The 20,616-nt window shown below is 37.4% G+C and overlaps 2 protein-coding genes across 2 annotated transcripts; both read right to left on the reverse strand.

Annotated features, from left to right (window-relative positions):
* Window positions 1-185: 185 nt before the first annotated feature.
* Window positions 186-7,816, reverse strand: LOC113670823 (uncharacterized). Its single transcript, XM_027187011.2, has 12 exons — window positions 7,499-7,816; window positions 7,203-7,291; window positions 6,813-6,870; window positions 5,731-6,540; window positions 4,694-5,005; window positions 4,480-4,550; window positions 4,224-4,355; window positions 3,149-3,230; window positions 2,609-2,753; window positions 2,004-2,082; window positions 1,757-1,814; window positions 186-1,670 (listed from the first exon to the last, which is right to left on the reverse strand). Exons 1-12 carry the CDS (start codon window positions 7,551-7,553, stop codon window positions 442-444), a joined length of 3,120 nt encoding a protein of 1,039 aa, XP_027042812.2. The 5' UTR covers window positions 7,554-7,816; the 3' UTR covers window positions 186-441.
* A 1,347-nt stretch (window positions 7,817-9,163) lies between these two features.
* LOC113670835 (uncharacterized) lies at window positions 9,164-20,518 on the reverse strand. The gene is made up of 7 exons (XM_027187020.2): window positions 19,635-20,518; window positions 15,046-15,409; window positions 14,242-14,604; window positions 13,171-13,396; window positions 12,334-12,437; window positions 11,131-11,299; window positions 9,164-10,780 (listed from the first exon to the last, which is right to left on the reverse strand). The coding sequence occupies exons 1-7, from the start codon at window positions 20,090-20,092 to the stop codon at window positions 10,512-10,514; spliced, it is 1,953 nt and encodes a 650-aa protein (XP_027042821.2). The 5' UTR covers window positions 20,093-20,518; the 3' UTR covers window positions 9,164-10,511.
* Window positions 20,519-20,616: the final 98 nt, after the last annotated feature.

A 20,616-nucleotide genomic window follows, 5' to 3' on the forward strand; every position in this document is an offset into this window, starting at 1 on the left:
TTAAAATGTTATTACCTCCAAATGTGTTTGGAATATCGTGCTGTGCTCACATTGGCGCGATTTTACTTGACCGAGTCACGCAGGAACGTGAATAAATGATGCATGCACGTGTACTCAAAGTGACACATTTTATGGTGTTTCCTACCGATCATGCCGCTGTTATGATGTACGTAAGATAACGGGAAAAGTTTGAAAAGTGGCATTTATTAGAATGATTAATAACATTACTCCGAGCAACACTGGCACTGGTTCGAACGAACAAGTTTAGAAATGATCCTACAAATCTGTGCACGATCGCCCTGCCCCCTCTTATATTTTGGAAACATGGCATAAAAGAAATATTCTGTAACCTTTCAGAGACGTCTGTAAAACGTGCCTAATTCATACCATTTCAAAACATTTGCTTGACGAAAACGTGTGAAAAAAACCAGTTGATAACTGCTACATACGCCGCCCCCTCTTCGCTGCTACTCTCCCACGGGAACTTGGTGTCTTCTTCTTGCCAGTGAGTAAGACACCTGACACCCTACTGGGTGGTGTGCAGCTTTGGTCCGTCGCGAAGCAGAAGTTCTCGTCAGTATGATCGACAAAGGCCAGATCAGGAGAGCGGTCTTTCAGCTTTCTCCGGCGTCCCCTTCCATTTCCAATCAAAGGTGAATTTGCTTCGTCAAAATTACTTCGATCCTGCAGCACACGCCTGTCATTAAATCGAGAAATGCCACGTTTTGATTCATCTACTAACTGAGGCGATAAGGACGGTACAATCTGTATAGAACTCGACCTGGGACTTTTCCTTGTCTTGCTATTTTGCAGAGTTCTTTTGCTCATCTGTGCTGTAGTAACTTCTACAGAAGCTGCTATGGAAGTCATGTCCGAGCAAATGCTTGACATTACGTCGTTGGAAGCAGGATCTGTACTTGAGCTCGAAATCGCCTCGGTGTCTTCCGTACTCTCCACCACAACCACATTGGTAGGGTCCTGCCGACGATCCCCTTCAGGAGAGAATAAAATTCCCAGAGGAGAAAGAAGCGGTGACAGGGTGACACCAAGATCACTCAAACTTTCCTGGCTTATTGTAGTCACGGCACTCAGGAACGAGTCTTGCTGCGGGGACTTCTGCACCTCGTGAGACTTCCCTGAGAAGACACTGTCATTAGTGAAGGCAGGGACTTCTACCACAGGAATCAATCTAGTACGAGGCTCTTGGGATGAGGGCTGCTCTGGTAACTGAGGGGCTAATACAGAAGTCTCGTCGCTTTGATCCACTGTCAAAAATTGGATATGTTGTAATGGAACCGATAGGGGTAACCCCGCCACTGTTATACCCTCTTCGTAGGTATCCACAGAATCAACGGATACAGCTTCTTCAGGACTAACAAAGGAGCATGAACGCTCTTCTGTCGGTAACGAAATCGGTGAGATTAAAATTAAAGGTGAGGTCAGCACCGTTGCTGTTTCTTCTTGGGAATTTTCACAACTTTCTTCCTCTGTTAGAGCTCTTAAGACCAAGTTGTTACAAATATCAGGAACATCGTGGCTCACGGGCGACAGCAAATTGTCTATCGTGATTCCTTGTTCTTCTTCAACTGTTGAGGTTTCTTCAGGAAAGCCTTGTAATTGAGCATTCCGTTGAGCTTCTAGTGACTGCAAAGTTGACCACAGCCCTTCATCTAAATGACAATGATTCATTATTAGTTGTGAAGTGTCCAACAAAGCATTTCCCAAGCTCCAAGTATATGAGATGAGTCGGCTTTACCTGTAACTTTCTTCTCAAGGATTCCGATGTACTTGATGGTTTCTTGTAAAATCTGCCCCTATGGTACAGATAAATTACTAATGATATGAAAGACAAACGAATTTGAGTAAGCTTTGATTGGCAGACAGAGCAGAATTATCCGCAGGTGTTTCCCCCACTTCATAACTACGGACACAGCAAACCAGCTAACACAACGGTAAAAAACATGCGAGGAACTGCTTGAAGCAAAAACGATCAGAAAACTTACTCGAGTGGAATTCCGCTGAACACACGGCACTACTTGTCTCAGATGATGAAACGCTTTCTTCAGCTCAGCATCATACCGTCTGTGAGACAACAAACATATCATAAAAATAAATTAAATGGCCACTCTGCAAGAGTGGCTTTTCAGTGCCAAAATAATCAACACGATAGAACTACTTGACGGTTGAATAGTAGACTGGTTTAATATTTCAAAGGGAAGTTTGCAGACTAAATGAATACACAAGGTGAAGTCTGCACCCTGAGCTAAGCAAGGCGCCAGAACTTATCCCGGTCCACATAACGTAAAGCCATAAAACAACAAGGACTACTTTACTGTGAGAATATAGTGGCTTACCCAAGAACACAACGCAGCGACTCAGTCAGGTCAGACCAGCGCCTTAACTGTTACGCCACTACGCTACTACCACGACATCGGGTGAACCTAGGTTCAACTCGACGATCGGCCGGCGTCAGCAGGACTTCAGCCGGTTAAGACCAAAGTATAAACTCAGCACCATTACAACTCGCCTATGCAGAGTTTAATAGGGAACTACATAATTCGAAAGAAGTTCTTTCCTCGCTACTATACATAAGTAAATAGCAACAAACCTGTCTCTGATCTTTTTCTTTTCTTTATCTTCTCCGCGTTTACCCGTCGTGGTTGGTGTTGCTATAATTTCAACACTTTCGGTAACATTGCAGTCTAAAGAAGGCTCACTTTCTGGATTATCCCTGCATTCCGATACTATACTGACTATAGATACAAACAATTTCCTTAATTTAACTATGCGTAAGAAAGCTAGACCAAGTGGAACCGTTTATTGTTAGCATTTCGTTAGGTATATAAGCAAGTATATAGTGAGATAAAAAAAATTGAGGTTAACCAAGCATACATGCAGACAAAAAGCAAGGTCAGGGTGATCTGGAACAGACCTCAAGTAAACCTTAAATCAGATGGGGCGCAAAGAAAACAACAGCCCTTGGAATCGATGTTTATAATGCATTCTTCAAATATAACACTTAAAAGGGATTAATTAAAATTGGTCAATTAAAAAGGGTTGATAAATGACATTTGGTAGAATTTGGGGAGGTAACAGCTTGCAACGGGATGAGGAAAGAAAGGTTCAGTGGAATCATCACGTCACCTACCAGTTGTCTGGAGGTCTATCTCCTCTGCAGATGTTAAACGGGTATCCAGGTCCCTCGTTATTTGAAGGCTGCTGTCTTGATTCTGCAAAAGAAAAAGCATAAACTCAAGTAAATGTTATCACTTTCTCATTGATAGAGGCGTAACAATGTTCCGCCACAGCATAGTTAGTAGAGGAGACCTCCTCTACTAACTATGGCCACAGTTACCCGATGTACACTACAAAATTTCTGCCAATTCCTGAAAATATCTCATCGGTGATGTAAAGTGATTCAAGATTGCAGTATGTCTGCTTTCCCACATATATGCTGTAATTAGTTTAGAATCGAAAACTCCCTTCCTTTCCACGCCCGTGACAATTTCTATTTCTTCACCAAGCTCAAAATTTACCTTCTTTTTTGTTCTTATTGCACGCACGACGCTTTCGAGACTGCTGATCTTAGCCGTATGAAGGACACGTGTTAGATACGAACCTAGCAATGGCTTAGCTCAGTGGTAGGTTTACAGTCATCTCGCACGAAGTCGTATGTTCCGAAACCTGTTTTAACATATGACGAAAAATGAGCGACATGACTCGTGATTTCAGGCGACTTAACTCCAGTTTCGGGCGAGAAGACTTAGAGCGACCTGACCAGTTATCCAGACTGGTAGAGCATCAGAGCATACTATCCGAGGGTCTGAGCTTCGTTATTCCTCATGACAACACACAATTTTTTCTTTGTCCTAAGCATGTGACAGGACGAAAGAAAGTCTTTCTCGTACAAACCGAGCGGATGCAAATTTGAACTTAATTTCTGACGTGATTACCCGATTTTTGTCATGCTTAACGCACTTTGAACGTACATATCAGTTGTCTTTGCCTTCTCGTGACACATGTTTCTTTCCTTGACTTTTAATGGCTGTTGTGGTTACTTTGCTTTTGGTTTCACGATATACGATCGAAAGGCTCTATAAGAAATTAAATGCTTCAAAAAGATGTGCTCTCTTCTGTAGATCAGGCGGAAATGTCAGCATGCAAAACTCACAAACATCAAATACTTCGTTGCCCAATAAGAACAAAATCTTCACCGTTCTTACAGTCTGAGGAACGTTCATCTCATAAGGTGCTTTGATCTTTATGCAGGTTAGTGGGGACTTCTCCATTTGTGGAACTGTTGCCTCTTGACCAGGTGAAGTTGAAACTTCAGAGAACCGTGGCGCCAGTGACCTCTAGAAACACACAACAATTAGCTTGTAAAATTTAATTCGAACCAGGGCCTGATTGTAGATAACTAATTTGTGCAACTATCTCCAGGATAGTGTTAGTTTTTCATAAATATTTAAGGTAAATCACCTTTGAGGTTCTTTCTGAGCCAGAGCCTTCTTTACTCTTCAATAGTCTTCTGAAACCTTGAGGCGGTAGACCTAAAATAATTTTTTTTTAAAACACAATAGATGCTTTACCCATGTAATGGTACTTTCCATAACTTAGAAGTAGAAAAACGACTAAGAAAAGATAGGGTTTAGGTGTTTCTTCGGTGAAGAAAACTCACACCATCTTTCTGTACCTTGCAGATAAATAGGTTGGTGATTTTCTTCTCCTGTGGGAGTTGTCAAACTGTCCTTGTACGTTGACAACCCCTTGGAGTGTCTGTCGTTTCCTTGAGAAATAACATACTGTTGCTTTCTGCCTTGTAATGGTTGGATTGGAGTGGATGTAGTTGAGACGGTGATTATGGGAGAGGATGTACTGCCTTCATGAGGGCTTGGTGACACTCGCAGGATAGTTGAAGGTAAGGCTGTTCTGGCTGGCTTTAGAGGGTGTGGGTTCCACTGCATTGAATGATGCTCAAACTCTGTATTCTGTATGGTGGTGCCTCCTTACAAGAACGGTTACAAAATTTATTTGTTAATCTAATTTTATCATTTCATAGCACATAAACTCCTAAACAAAACCCTAAAGGTACAAGGAAGTTTTTTAGACTGTTACCTTTTGGTTTCATTTTATGGAAATACATACCACCCTCCTAGGGCATGACCTATTCATGTTTGTGATAGACTGATCGAAACAATGGGACTATATTGAAATGTAAACATTACAACACTAATTGGCTTAAAACAATCATCAAAACATCCTAAAAGACAGAAAGAACATAAAGAGACTGAATTCATGTAAAAGGTGAGGAAAAATTGCAGTGTATAATAACAAGTTTAATTTTCTTTCAGGAAAAATAGGCAATTCACATAAAAATGAAGAAGGAAAAGTTCTCTACCATCAAGCAATTGGAGCCTTTTAACTTATTTACTTCAAAATGGCTAATTCCCCCCTCAAGTCTCGCTTTTGAGATGTAATTTAGCCAGTTTTTATAAGGAAATGTTTCTATGGTTTTTAAAAAACAACAACAACAACAACAATGACAACACATGAAAACAGTCCATACAACAAGAACATGGAAGGCTAAAAAAAACCCAGAGTAAAAAAAGGGCCTGAGGGTGAATTTTAAGCTGACAAAGGTTAAATTTAAGCTAAAAGGTGACATGAAATGAAAGAAAACATCAATTAAATGAAGTAATAAAACCAATTTTATAGGACTTTTTTTAATACCTTCAGGTGCAATTGTACGTTCTGTTACTACCATATGAGTTTTGGATGGTACAAAGTCAACATCTTCTTCATGTTGTTCTTGCTGCGTCTGAAGGCATTTGAGTGGGGCACAATTTTCATAATACAGTGGAGCTGGAACCACCAGCACATAACAGGAAACTTTTTCATTAGGACATGGTTTGGGTGCAATAGGAACACCTTGACTGTTCCCAGGCATAAAGAAAGCAGAGTGTAAGATTTTGTTGGGTATAACCACTCCAGCACTTGGTGAGGAATAGCATTGATCTGCATCTCCATATTCACAGTAACTGGAAGTGTCATTGGTGTTGAGTTTAGGACATATTGTAGCTGGTCTCTTTTGGCTGATTTTGCAAAACATTGGGATAGATGATAAGAATGCCTCTGGAGAAAAAGCTTCTGCTGGAACATTAGGGAAAGTCTCTCTCACATCTCTTTTCACTCTGTATTGTTCATTGAAAGCATGAGCAGAATCATTCATGGTTTGCATAAAGCTGTCATCGCAAGATTCATCATCAATCACTGCAGTGCTAAAATTTTCTTGGTTCAATGTGAAGGAACAATCATTACCCCTTTCCTCTTCACTGTTATAATTTAAGAGCTGGTATTCAGCAGAAATGACATCATTGTTATCCAGTTCTTCCTTGTTTGAGAAGAATCCAGATTTTGGTGACAAAGTTTGCTCCTGTAACTGTTGCACTGGTATGTCACTGTTTGTCACTGGAACTAGAGCAGCCATGGGTGACGGCATTGATAAAGTCAAAACTGACTTACTACAAGGTACACTGTGATCTTTGAAATAATCAGTGAGAAAGGATAAAATCTGTTAAGGCCTTCACATAATTTTTAGTTACTTTAATTGGTTTCTTTTTGCAAGGCTATGTAAGTAAACTTTTAATAATAATAATAATAATAATAATAACAATAATAGTTAAAATAATAATATATTTTATTTATAGAGTAAAACACATAACAGTGAACAAACTGATAAACCAGTGGCCCTCATAAGCTTGCACATAAACACACACACACACCAATATATTTCTATTGACAAGACATTGTACCTGAGACCCCTTGACTTGACTGATTGGCAGGGAATAAAAATCCAGCACCTGCGAGACTCTAAAGATAGCAATAGTGAAAAACAAGATTCATTTTTTCTCCTAGATGTGACATTGAAGCAATTTTATTATAACTTGTTACTGTAACAGAGAAGATCAAAGAAATTAAAATATCGCCGTAAACAAAATAATAAACCTTTTCCTCTTTTTTAACGTCATTTCTTTCTTTTTCATTTTCATCAGAGTTTAACTCACATTGCTGGCGGGAAATTCGGTTATGATATGTTGAGCTGTGTAGGAAATCGCGCTTTATCGTTTAAAAATCGTTTTAATTAAGTTAAATATTCTAAGTTACATCGTTAACAAAGTTTGAATCCTAGATACAAAACTTACCGTGTCTGCATCAGAAACGTGTTCAGCAGAACAAATTATAACCTGATCTGAATTTTGGAATGCAGTGAAATTTGTCAAAGTAAGGTCCCCTACAACGATAAATATTAAGATGCTTGAGTAAGGGAATTACTGAAAAAGATTAGCAAAGAATGTAAATCTTTAATAAAGTGAAGCGTGTGACTGTTTCAACTGTTCAGTGGTTTTGGCCATCGATCAAAATCACCTCGTACACTAGTTAGTAACAATCGAGTATTTGTCTAGATAGAGAGCACAACCATCTTTGAGGGAAAACTCACCTTCAGGCGGTTCTTTGTCAGTCGGAGCGCGGATAGATAGTTGAAACTCTTCCATTCTCGAGGTAACACTCAAGGCAAACACAACCTGCAGGTTATTTTTCAAATTGTGTAGATCAAGGTTTTAAATTAGTTTCCTCATATTGTGCTTAAGTCACCTTTATTTCCAGCCAACAAAAAGCGGTAAAGGGCTTATCGGCCGTTCTTGAAGAAGGTAATTTCTCATTTTTATGATTCAATAGTCATCTTGGACGCAAAACATCTAACCACAAGGCAAATTAATATTGTCGATAGACTCAACCTACAGGATGGCTAGTTCTGGCCGCCAAAAAAAATTAACCACGTGACCTAGCGCCTCGTATCTATGCTCTAGACATAGTATGTTTGGAACGGATTCGTAGACTGCGGACGATGGATCATGTTCCTCAGATCGCTTCGCATCTACAAGGCTTTAGTAGAGTGAGACTCGGTGCTACCCAACAGTCAAGCAGGAAGACCGAGTTCAGAACGAGAAAAGTGTATCTAATGCGAAAAAGGTAAGTGTGAAGCGTAAGTGTAAGCGTTAGTGTAAATAACTTTGTGTTTGTTTGTATTACTCTAGTATTTGTGCTTTAAGTGAAAATAAAAAAAATGTAAAAAAAAAAAAAAAAAAAGTGTGAAGCAGGGCCAATAAGTAGTCCTAAAATTTGCTATGGACTGTGTGCCTCGGAGCAAGAAATGCAATCAGACTTTGCAGCCTTTGTTTTCATTGTGTTACACCAGTTAGATGTTTGCAGCTGTTTTGATGAATACAGCTGTCTATGAGCACATAAATCCATGGTCGAAAAAGGTAAATACTGGTACATAGTCACAATGAGTTTTTACTTTTGCATCTGATGTCTATTGAGAGGATGCAATGTAGAGGATTAACATTTGGGTGCATGCTGGAGGGAAAAAACAGTGCAATACTGGATTAGGCTCTATTAATCCATTGAAAATATAAAAAGATTGTGCAAAGTGCAAATTCTTTCTCCTGCACTCCTTTGTCATGATCAGGTAACTTTTGTACTCCAATTTTGGCTCTAAGATTGCGACCAAGGAATAATTCTACTTGCACACTTAAAGTCACCCCTAATTACATAGAATTACATTCTATGTATGCCTCTCAAAGAAATAATTATCAATTCTACATGACTGTATGCTACATTGAAAACCACTAACAGCTCCCCTTATCATTCAGGTTCCTTCACTTCAAGGAAGAGCTTGAAAGGATGAATTGAGGCTGGCAATAGAAGATAAGATAAAAGGAATGGACTGGGAATAACAAACAAAAAACAGGAATAGATATTTGGTTCTGAGTAAAAATTTGCTGTGGAATGAGTTCAGCAGAAATTTGGGCGGCAACTCTACCCCATTGTGGGATGGGGTAGATTTCTGGCCCTCACACCAACCTTCCAGGACACTCTCTCAGTTTCATTTGGGAGCATTCCACAAATTTCTTTGTCTCTTAATTCCACATAGACTGTAAGGATAACGCAAACAACATATACAGGACTGACAATCATATTATCTTGTCTAATAAAGTAGGGGGAAGTTGGAACTGAAAGGGGATGTAGTGTCTTCATTAGCATCAAATCTACTTACCCAAGAAATTACCCCTTGACTAGCATCAACATTAACTTCCCAAACTTTTCATCCACAATTTAATCACATAAAGTTGCTGACTGACTCAAATTGAGCCACCACCTTACACATTATTTACTTAAAGGAAAACATTGTTTCCTTGAAGTTGATGTTTTAATAATGATGAACATAAAAAGCTCAGCAATAAATAAAAATACCTTACCCACACATTTTTAAATCTTACTCCTCTAACTACTACAAGGTGTTAAAAAATGGATGGACATAGACACTTACCACTTATACCTAGCTAAATTATGTTAGCTTATAGCTATTCCACAGTTAAATAAGTCTGCATATTGTATGAAAGAATAGATTTTACACTTTAGAGTCAGTGAGAAGAGTTCCCATTCCCACTTCAATGTGACTATGCATTTATCAATACATGTTTAAGACACTTCAATTGCACAGGTGCTAAACAAAATGTAAATAATTACATGAATGCTTAGACAGAATGCCTTCTTTGTAACAAATGCATTTCGTACATATGCATTCTGTACTAGTATCATACAACGTCTAGTGAATATGTTGTACATGTATCTGGTCACAAAGGAAAACAATAGAGAGCACATTATTTCTCCCATCAGCTTATTTTATCCCTTTCACTCCCAAGAGCAACAAAAAATGCATTTTTCATATTACAGCAGAAAGGTGATAGAGATCAAAGCCTGAAAATATCAGCTATAGGATATTGTTAGATTGATGACCAAAATACCCTATGCTAAAACTTTAAGAAATTTAATGACACATACTGAGGCAGAATTGATATTCTGTTCAACTTTGTGAGTTAAAGGATTAAGGGATTGGCTATACATTTGGGTTGCACATAGATCCATAGATTCCACATAGATTCCCCAACAACTGATTAGGTGGATCTTTAAAAAAGTTTTTTACTTCCTCAGTTATTTTAACTTAAAAAATTAATAAAACATGGCTAACACTATTGATTCTGCCAGAATCTTACAATTCAGAGAAGCTTCTTAAACAATCCATTTTTTAAAACTGAGATCAACTGTGGCTTCCTCACTTTTGCTGTAACTCATATCACTCTCTTTCGCACTGTACTGTACCTGATATTCTAAAATGATGAAACCAGACTTGAGTGGCAGAAAACCCATAACAGCTTTAGATCCTTACTCTACATTCATTAGACCAATGTAAATTATGCTCATTATTAACACAAATGGAACAAAACATTTTAGCACAATGGAGTAATACAAAAGGGGTTATACTGTAAACAACATTGGACCAATGTAAATTATGCTCATTATTAACACAAATGGAACAAAACATTTTAGCACAATGGAGTAATACAAAAGGGGTTATACTGTAAACAACTAACTGAACACAACTACAGCTATGCCTGACGCTGATACTGGAACAAGCTTGTTCCACGACGCTTCATGATCACATGTGCAATAACCAAGCCTCCAAATATTCCAACTACGAGCATGAGGATAGAAATTCCAGCTGCTGCACCACTTGACACACCCTTTGTTTTGACTTCACTTTTATCCCCTGGACCTGGTTTGCCTGTGGGTTTCTCTGTTGGTCTGGGTGGAGCAGGAGGAGGCGTCACTGGCACCAGGCCTTCTCTGAATGAAGACTTCTCAGCAGGTATGGCTTCTGTCAAGACATAACAGTCAACAGTTACTGGTAAGTGTTAAAGCTGCTAAAAAAATTAACTTTTACCAAAAAATGTATCTTCTAGGGATTGTTGGATGTATATTGGTTAGTTTCAATTCCTGGACTTTGAAACTACACACTACTTTGTAAAGTGTAGCTCCCATGCAAGTGGTGAAATTGGGCTGCTGATAGCCAGTCAAAAACAATAAATTTCTTGTAGTTCTCATTAATCAAAACTCACCTTCATAGTATGTCAACTAAGGCTTCAAATATTTTTCTTCACTCTGTCATATGAATTTACTACATGTATTTGCTGTGAAAAATATAACATGAAAAAAAGCTATTCTTACTGGTTTGGAAGTTAACTTTGAATGCTCCACTCTGAACTGTTTTCTTTAAGGCACCCACTGCATCCTTGAGACCGTTTTCAGGATATATTGTAACCTCTGCATCAACAACAGGCTTTGTTTTGTTCAGCAAAATGAAAGCAACAGTCATTTGACCCTCATTGTCCATTAACTGAAAATTGACAGCATATTAAACAATTATTAGATGAGGTTTTTGTGATATCCAGAATAATCAAGGTTGAGATAGGGGTTATCAGCCGAACACCACGTGTCATGGGTAGTCATGTCATGTATGACTGTGGTGCATGATTTCTAAGGGTATCATGTCAAGTTGGTGCACTTTGTGTTGCCTGTTGATATGTATATTTTTACATGTTTAGAAATAAATTACCAGTTCAACTTACTGTTGCAACCTTTTCTTTTTTTGTTCAATGTGTAACAAAACAATCATCAGATTCTGTTTTTTTTTTTTATATATATCTAGAATAATCAATGTCTTGGTAAGGGTAATCAGACTAAGCTGAAGGTTGAGGCAGATTAGCCCTACCTTGACCTTGATTATTCGGGATATCACAAAAACTGCATCCAATAATTGTTTATTAAAAAGGCAAATTCTAAATAAATTTTTTTTTTTCAGGTCCTTCTTACAACTACTAGTTTCAGTAGTGTTCTTAGCTGCGAGGATCTTCTAATTTCATCTTTCTACCGCAGTGCAAATATGTGAATTTTCAAATTATTTCTCATTGTCAATAAGACTCTAACTTGTACCAGTTTTGGTGGCACCAGCTCTCAACATGATAAAGGTTGCTGATTTTTGCAAATTCATTTTAGACTACATTAATCCAAAATCCAGTGTAACTAACATCCATATATACCATACAGGTGAATAAAGCCTTTTGGGCATGCTGATCGGCTAGTTAAAAAGAATTTAGCTGAAAGTACTTTTCACCTCCAAGCAGCCTAAGAGAAGAAATTGATTTTGGTTCCTGTGAAGCATGCATTTACTAAAAACAATTACATTCATCGCAGTGTTGAACTGTTGAACTGAACTGAAAGTGCTGGATACTTGTATCTTGTGGCTTTGTGGCTTGGAAGATAGCCACCACTGTTCACCTCCACTTTAGTGAATAAACAATTAATATTAGCACTGTCATCAATGCTCTTATCGTCCATATACACTTTTAAGTAAAAATTAAAATCATTTACCCTCATTCCATTCACTCTGACAATTGTCACATTTGCTGCTTCACTGATAGTCTTGCTGAGAGATAACTTGAACTCCCTTGAGGCAGCATATTTTGCATAATTACCTAAAAGAGTCAGAGAGTTGATATTTAATTGATCAACAGTAAATTACAAAACTACTATCCCACAATGTCTTTAACATATATTATTTCGCTGCCCCAGACTAAACTTAGGAAGTAAATTTTTTTCCTCCGTTTTCAAGTTGTAGGTACCATGCATTTCAGAGATGTGCATATTTTCTAACATACTTTGCCTTCCATTTGGACCTTCCAAAAGTGTCATCTTGATTAGTAAGGAATGTGAAAATGCATTGTCCAACAGTTGCTTACATTTAAACTATGCGTCGCACCCACAATGCATTTTTTCATGAATGCTGTATAGTAATACAGAGTTTATTGCATAGATGAAGGGGAAAACATTGAAAAGTGACATCAAAACCAAATTTTCTTGGCATGATGGGTTACCAGAATTTCTCTGTGGTAAGGTGCTAATTACTTTGAGTACTTTGAGCTCTACAAGCTCAGCCATACAAGACAGGAAGTGGTCCACCTTAAGTGGTATTTTCTGCCTGCCTATTCTCCAACGAGCATCTCCTCATAACAAAACTAAATGAAACCCCTAATAATTGATAATAAAAGCACTACCGTTATATTCAGTTATAATAATGATAGAAATAATAATAATAATGCTAATGATAATGCTGATTGGGCTTGCCAAAACTATCAACAGGCGTAAAAACAGTATTAAGAATCAGTGGGATGTCCACAAGAAAAAGACAATTATTGCTATTTCTCTGACCTTTAAGGTTAAACTGAACATAGCGTTGCTCATCCCATTTGAAGCAAGGTTTAATGTCAAAGGCTGTTGTCTCTGCAGCCTTAGCATCAAAATTGAACATGTTAAACATCAAGTGATGTCCATCTGATGTGTACATGTCGAGGCGCACAGGGACCTGGGTTTGGTTGGTCTGTGAACCTGCCATGAATATCCACTTTGGTTTTGAGAAGGAATACTCAAAGATAGTCTATAAATGAACAAAAAAGCACAAAGTGGAAAAAATCATTGTAATTAAAATAAGGAAGAAGTACTTCTTCAGCTTAACACCTGCACACAACATAATTTAATTTCTTTGACTAATAATTTCTGGCTACTTCAAACAGAAAATGTAATTATTTTTCCCTAAACAGTCGAATAACTAAATGCAGACAACCCTTGATTTAAATCTTAAAGAGACCAAAGAGGGTTGTGACTATTTATAACAGTAAGAAACAATTACTGTTGATAATACAAAGGAATTGAGTCATGAAAGATATCTAGATTAAAAGTCTGCACTGTAAGAGTGAGTCTGTCTGATTTTTTTTCTCCCTGAGTGGAGTCCAATTCAGTCTCTAATCATAGAAGTGATTAACAAGATAAGATGACTGTGAAGCACAAGTCTGATTTGTTACTTACAAGTATGATTACCAACAGAATTGGACAACACAAAGTCCTGTTACAAATTAATCACAACTATGACAAATTTTGAGAAAGAAACTAGACAATGGTTATAACAAGTTTTAGTAGATGTACAGAGAACAGTATGGAGAATATGAATACTGATGTTAGGGTGTAAAGGGCTAAAAGAACTTACTAGCAGGTGAAGGACTATCAAAATTTAAATTGGGAATTGGTCAGACTAAATAAGAAAGTATGAACTCCCTCCAACGAAGAATACAGTTTTGTACATATAAAACAATATTGTATTAAAAGTTTTATTGAAATATATCAACTAGCAAGTTTTTGCTGTCATTAATTAGAATTGTATGCAGCTATGATTTTGTTACAAATGGTACTGCATAACTTTCAAAAATTGTGTTGTATAATGATCACCTCAGTCGACTCATTTGAAGTCCTGTTTTTGATCATGCCCTTTCCAACCCAGATGTCTACATCAATTCCACGCACAGTAGAAGAACCCTTGTAAATAAGGGGAGATGACCCATTTCTTTGAGGTGTGTTAAATAACTGATGAGTTGTCTTCATGCGAATGTGGTGGTGTCCGTCACGATACACATCCCAAGCTCGTGTCAAAGAAGACAGAGCAGATATGTTGCACACTGGCCCAGTCTTGCCAGTTGATATATTGTAAGAAATTCCTGTGTTGAAATCATGGATTGTTACAACTTGACCATGGCTACTAAACCAGTTTGGGTGCTTCACCAAGAACAGTTTTTTCTCAAGGTCATAAATTTCCTGTTAAATAAAAGAAAATGTCTGTTATACTTGTGTCAGAAGTGTTAAATATGAAGTTTTGCTCTACCTTCATAACTTCCATAAAATTGTGTGAATCCAATTCCTTGATTTTTAGACTGAGTACATCCCATCATACCATCTTGCAGATTAAGACTGGTGCTTTTATAAATTAAAACATTTCCACAATCCAGAAATAGAGACCTGTTAGCACAATTTGAAGAGCAAATAATTCTAGAAACTTGATTCTCATCAGCAAGAGTACAAAAAAGACATAATTTGTGGTAATCAACAAAACCACAGAACAAACGTTGAACAAAAAAATTAATACAAAATGAATTAAATAAATGATTGAATTAATATAATGTTATACATTAATTATTGGTCGTAAACATTTTCAATTAATAATAGAGTAGATGAGTTAATACACATTAATGTCCATACCTGCCAATTTGAATCAACAAAAAAAGTTCTGTTTCTCCAGGTGCCCCTAAAAACCATTTCAAAGTTCACACTAAATGCTGAAGGAACTTTAGGGACAGTCTTGTTTAAACCTTTAAGTCCTGCACAGAAATATCCACTGGGAAGCTGAAATTCAGATGGGTTTGGGGAACCAGGTCGGAAATTGAAAAAGTCATAAACATGATAAAAATCATGTGGGGCACCACCCCTGACAGATGTACCATTAATGACAGCCCGCACCACTGTTGCATTGGGCCAACTTGTTTTCCAACCTGGCACTGAAAAATAATAGTCCAAGTAATATGAACTATTACCATGCACAACACAAGCCCTCCAATGATTGCATCTGAAAAGACAAGTTAGATAAAGCAAAATTCAATAAAGCAGCACTCCAAGCCGTAAGTAATTCATTTGAACAATTTATTACCTTCCCACTAACTACATGTAGGTATATTATTGAAAAGAAACACCAGAAGGCAGCAAGCCAAATCTAATGGCTACCTCATGTAACCATAACCCCCTGAGAAAGCTAACCTTGACGCAAACAATCTCCAAAACAAAAATAACCTTAATCCTAACCCTACTCAAAGAAATAGTCTCAAATCTTTACACCCTAATATGCATATTCTCCATACTGTTCTTTACACATTTCTTAAGGTGCTGACAAGGAGAATTTGTTTAACAATCAAGAGCTTCTTTAGTTGGTGATCATTTCCTTTATTCTCATGACCTTAATGTATGATTCAGAAGTGATATTGTAAGGAGAAATTAGATGCTAGTCACTCTTGGAGGTTAAAGGGTTAAATCATTTAATCAGAAAATAATTTAACTTGATTTATAGAAACATAGGTAGCTACCCACGCGAGTTAATTGTTTTGGGTGAGACACTGTTATATATTATTATTATTACCTTATTATTTAGGCAAATGAAGTTATTATAAATAAATACTTTTTGGACACCAAGTACAGCTCTTTAACTGATGTTTGCATTTTTGTAAAAGAAACAGAGCATTTACTTTTAAAAGATTCCCAGACATATGAAATTATTGTTCAATGGACTGCAAAAAAAATAAACCTTCTAATTTATCTGAAATAACCTCAGACACATGTATTTTAATTGTCTATTGCTACTGGTGTCTAAATAAAAAAATTAAAGTGCATCAGTACCATGCATCCTGTAGTCTCCTTAACAGCTGTTGTTTGGTCTTGTCATGCAACACTCTATTGCCCTGTTGCATAACAAGACCAAACAACAACCTTGCAGGCTAAGACTATGCATAGTGCCGTTCCTTCATAAAGAAAAATCAAAATTATTCAGTCACAGCTAGTTGCCTAAAAAACATTTTCAATATAATTTTGTAGTGGAAAGCAAACCAAAACTTTATTTTATCTGCAATAACCTCTAACCAGGACTCAATGGAGATTACCACTACCACTTCTCATGGGTGAATATACAGTAATTAATTTAATAACCCATTGACACCTGAACCGCCCATAACCGCCCGTGCCGCGTGGGGGACTTGCGCGAGAGACGCTTTCCACCCCTATCTCCCCTACTAAGCAGAATTTTGTCTCCAAACTTCCTCTGTTGTTAGAGGATCTATGTACCAATCAGAATCCGTGTTTTGCGCAGTTATTTCGATTACTTTAGGGGTAGTACAGAGGCGACATTTTATACGTTCACAAGAAATGATCAAATATGAAAAGATGGCGTACGCGCGGCCGACTCTCAATATTTTCAAGTCGGATTTTCTGTTTCTTTCCGACCATTTTAGACCTCCTGGAACACAAAATGAAAAGAAAAAATACTATAGAGTAATCTGCTTGAAAAATTATGGACATCAAGGTCTTAAAAGCGACAAAATAAGCTTTCGAGTCGACAATACTCCAAAGTGATGCGAATTAGGGCCGTAATGTGAACACCAAACTATCGGACTTCAAGCGAGGCCTAGGGACATTATGCAGATTCCAAGGCACGGTAAATATCATGTTTGAGTAATGAGACGTCCAAAAGTATTTGATAGAAGATTTTGTGTTAAAACGTAGAACTTTCAGTATTTTCAACATAACGCTGCGCAATATTCTTGCCGTGAAGTCAAGTAGACATCGATCTATGCATGATGAATTCTACTTCGTGGGTTTCGCACACGTAAGAAATTCGTACGTTTTTCGGTTCTAACAGAAAATCAAGAACTGTTTTGAATAAAGCTTTCTTCCCGAAACGTTCCTTGGTCAGTTTCGTCTTTCTTCTCATTTATAAATTCCATGTGGCACGAGATCTCTCCACACACTGATAAATTTGCATATTCACTTTGAAATCCGATCTGCATACTTGTTTGCACACTTGCGCAAAAATTTACTGATTTTTATCTTTTATCTTGATTTTAGAGTAAAAACTCAATATGCATCTATCGCTTTTTTCGTGGAAAGCAAGTTATTTAAATGGTGTTCTTTCACTTGAACTTGTTTTTGGGAAAAGATGACTTATAAAACTTGTCTGCGCATTGTGTTTACTTTCCGGTTTCTCCAAAATTTTAACTTTTGGATAGACACGTGTTACACGTAGGTGTCAATGTGTAGAGAGGGAAAATTTTAGGACTTTGACAACCAACCGCTTATTACAGGGTGACTGCTTGATATGCTGCCACTTAATACAGGTTCAATTTTAACTAGTTGAACTTTCAAAATTAATGTGATGAAAAATTAAATGCAACATATATTCTGCTCACTGACTGAAATGTTGTGACCACTGCATAACATGTACTGAAGTGAAGCATGAAATAACTCGTGTCTCGGAGAAGAAGCAAACTACTGTGACACTGTAACTAAAATCAAAATGCTTCAACAAGTACACTGTATCAGTATGATGGTAACTTCAGGTATCACAGATATAATTGCATGCAAAAATTTATCAAACACACAAAAAAAATTATGTGAGCCCTTCTACTTTTTGCTCCTGTAAATAACTTGAAATTTATGCAAAAACCAAATTTTATCTATTTCTGAAAGCCGCCATTTAGAAAGATGGCAACTTGCTCATGACCAAAATATAGTAAACATCGCAACATAACATTTAACCTTTTCACTCTTGTGTGTGACTTAAAAATAATATCTGCTCACCATGTCAATGTATTTCAGGCAGAAATGTGGTGAGAGAATAGAAAATAATCAAAAAGGAGATACTGTTTGATTTAACTTTGTACTCTTGTTGGAGCAAACAATACAATATCCCATCCACACCAGCAAAACATGCTTAGTTAATTGGGTTAAACTGAATGAAAATCAGAAGCAGAGACCTGAAAAATTTTAATTTCAATGGGATTCAAACATGAGTCACTAAGACCCCATTTATATGATCTTGGGTACCCAAGACAAACTTCCCCCTCAGACAACTTTACAGAGTATTTATATGAAATTTGACACATACACCTGCTGACTCTTGTTTGGCCAAGTTACATAATCAACAAAGTGGTGAACCACAGGTAAAAAAATAGCTGTAAACATCCCAGTCTTACCATGTGCATGCATTTTCTGTTCGAGTTGTCTTGCACCTTGGCCCAACACCCCCCCCCCCTCCCCCTCCCGAGTTGTCTTGCCTAACCAAGAGGAGTTTACAACCTCATGTAAACGTTTGGCTGAATTTTGTAAAGAAGTAAGTAATAAGTTAACTCACCCAGGGTAACTCAGGGGGAGGGTTGTCTTGGTTACCCCCTTTACATGGGGCCTGACTTGTATTTCAATGTGCATAAATTTAAAGTCAGCAATGGTTTAAGCAGCTTCTCTGCAGACAACAGGTTTAAACAATGTTTAACAAAACAGGTTCTAAAGAAGTTAAAACATCACTGTGAATGGGGTATAAAATTGTCTGACATTACAGGTAATTAATATTCACATCTTCAGGACAAAAGGGGTGAAAACACACCAAAAAAAGCAGATGTCACTTATTTTTATAAATGAATCATTAATTATTTCTGCTTGGGTGAAGAAGAATCATCTAGTTGCAATTATAGCATAACCTTAATAATGCTGAATCATTTTCGGTTGGTAATGAAAACACCAGTGAATGGGTTGCTTTCTAAATGTCACTGATGCATGAATTTCACGTGACTTTCTTGAGTACTGGATCAACGACATACTAATGTAAAACACTTGCACAGCTAAAACACATGGCTGACATATCAGTGAACACAAATCCTGTCTCGACTAAAGAAAAATAATAGAATGAAAAAGAAAATCCAAAAATGCTTAAGTAACTTTGGAAGCCAGCCACTTTCGTATCGAATCGCTCCAAAACATGTACAGAATCCTCTTCCACGCATGGCTGCTTTTATTGATATTCTGTGTCTCATCCTTAAGTACGCTGCAAATAAAGTCTAATATTACGAGCACCTGTCCATCCATAATCTCCTTCTTAACTGAAGTTAACTTTAAAAAAACTAACGTATTGAAACTGACACACATAGCATGAGACGTGATTCGAAAGCGAAAATACCTTTCAATTTCATTTTAAGCTCTATGTTGCAAGGCTATAGGAGACCGTTTACTTCAACAAAATATTTCTATGCACTTACCTGATTCCTCGAATGGACACAACACCCATATAGGTTTCGTTAAACCTTTTTGCAAAATGAAACAACTGTGAGACGCTTTCGATATGCGAGTTGTTGTTTCCGAAAAAATTAAAATGACGTGGTCCTACGTATATAGAAGAGACGAAACAGTTTTGCGCACTCATATCCAAATCGATTCTCTCGTCTAAACTGTAGTCGTAGATAGAGCGGGTTGTCTTTCCATCTTTTGTTCGCTGCAAGCTACCCTTGTTCGCGGCTAGGTCATAGAATTCCTTGTAAATGGCAGTGTAGTTCTTGTTGACGATGGTTACCTCTACAGAGGTCGAGAAGGCCGTGGGAAAGGTAGGCAGTTCTGGGCTAGATACGTTCCGTTCACTTGCCTGTTGGCAAATGGGAACATAGTTCCCAAAAGAAGCTTGCAAGCCTGCTAGAAAGCAAAAAATGAACCAGCTCAACATTTCGAAAGTCTACCAATGCTGTAAAATGCACGAGGGCTTTGATCAAAGCGCGACAAGCTAAACAAGTCTGAAGGCTGTGCGTGCTCTGATTGGCTGATCAGAATCAATGGAAACCTCTTTCAGCTGCTATCGATTCACTCAACGGACGGTCTTCTAAATTCGCACCTGTAACTAAACGTGACGGTATGAGTTATTTTTCTCTTTATTAGGTGGCATTGACAATTAGTGAAGTATTAATCTAAAGAAATGTTGATTAAAGTTAATTTTCTTATTTAATTTTCCTAGAGAAAGGAAAGTTAGTGCAGACTACCTTTTCAGCTGAGACATTTGAAAACAGAGGCGAAATCTGCGAAACGCCGTTGTCTATTTAAAAGTATTAGCATACATGCGATATTACTATGGTTTATAGTCTGAGGATTAAAAAGAAAAATGTTTATTTCTTATTCGCTGTTCTTACAAAGCGGGGTTTTCCTCACTGTTTTTTTTTTAATCTAATTAAATACTAGCTTTCTGCTCTCTCTCCA

The sequence above is a fragment of the Pocillopora damicornis genome, chromosome 2 (genome assembly GCF_964200805.1).
Source record: "Pocillopora damicornis chromosome 2, jaPocDami1.2, whole genome shotgun sequence".
In the NCBI taxonomy this organism is placed as follows: domain Eukaryota; kingdom Metazoa; phylum Cnidaria; class Anthozoa; order Scleractinia; family Pocilloporidae; genus Pocillopora; species Pocillopora damicornis.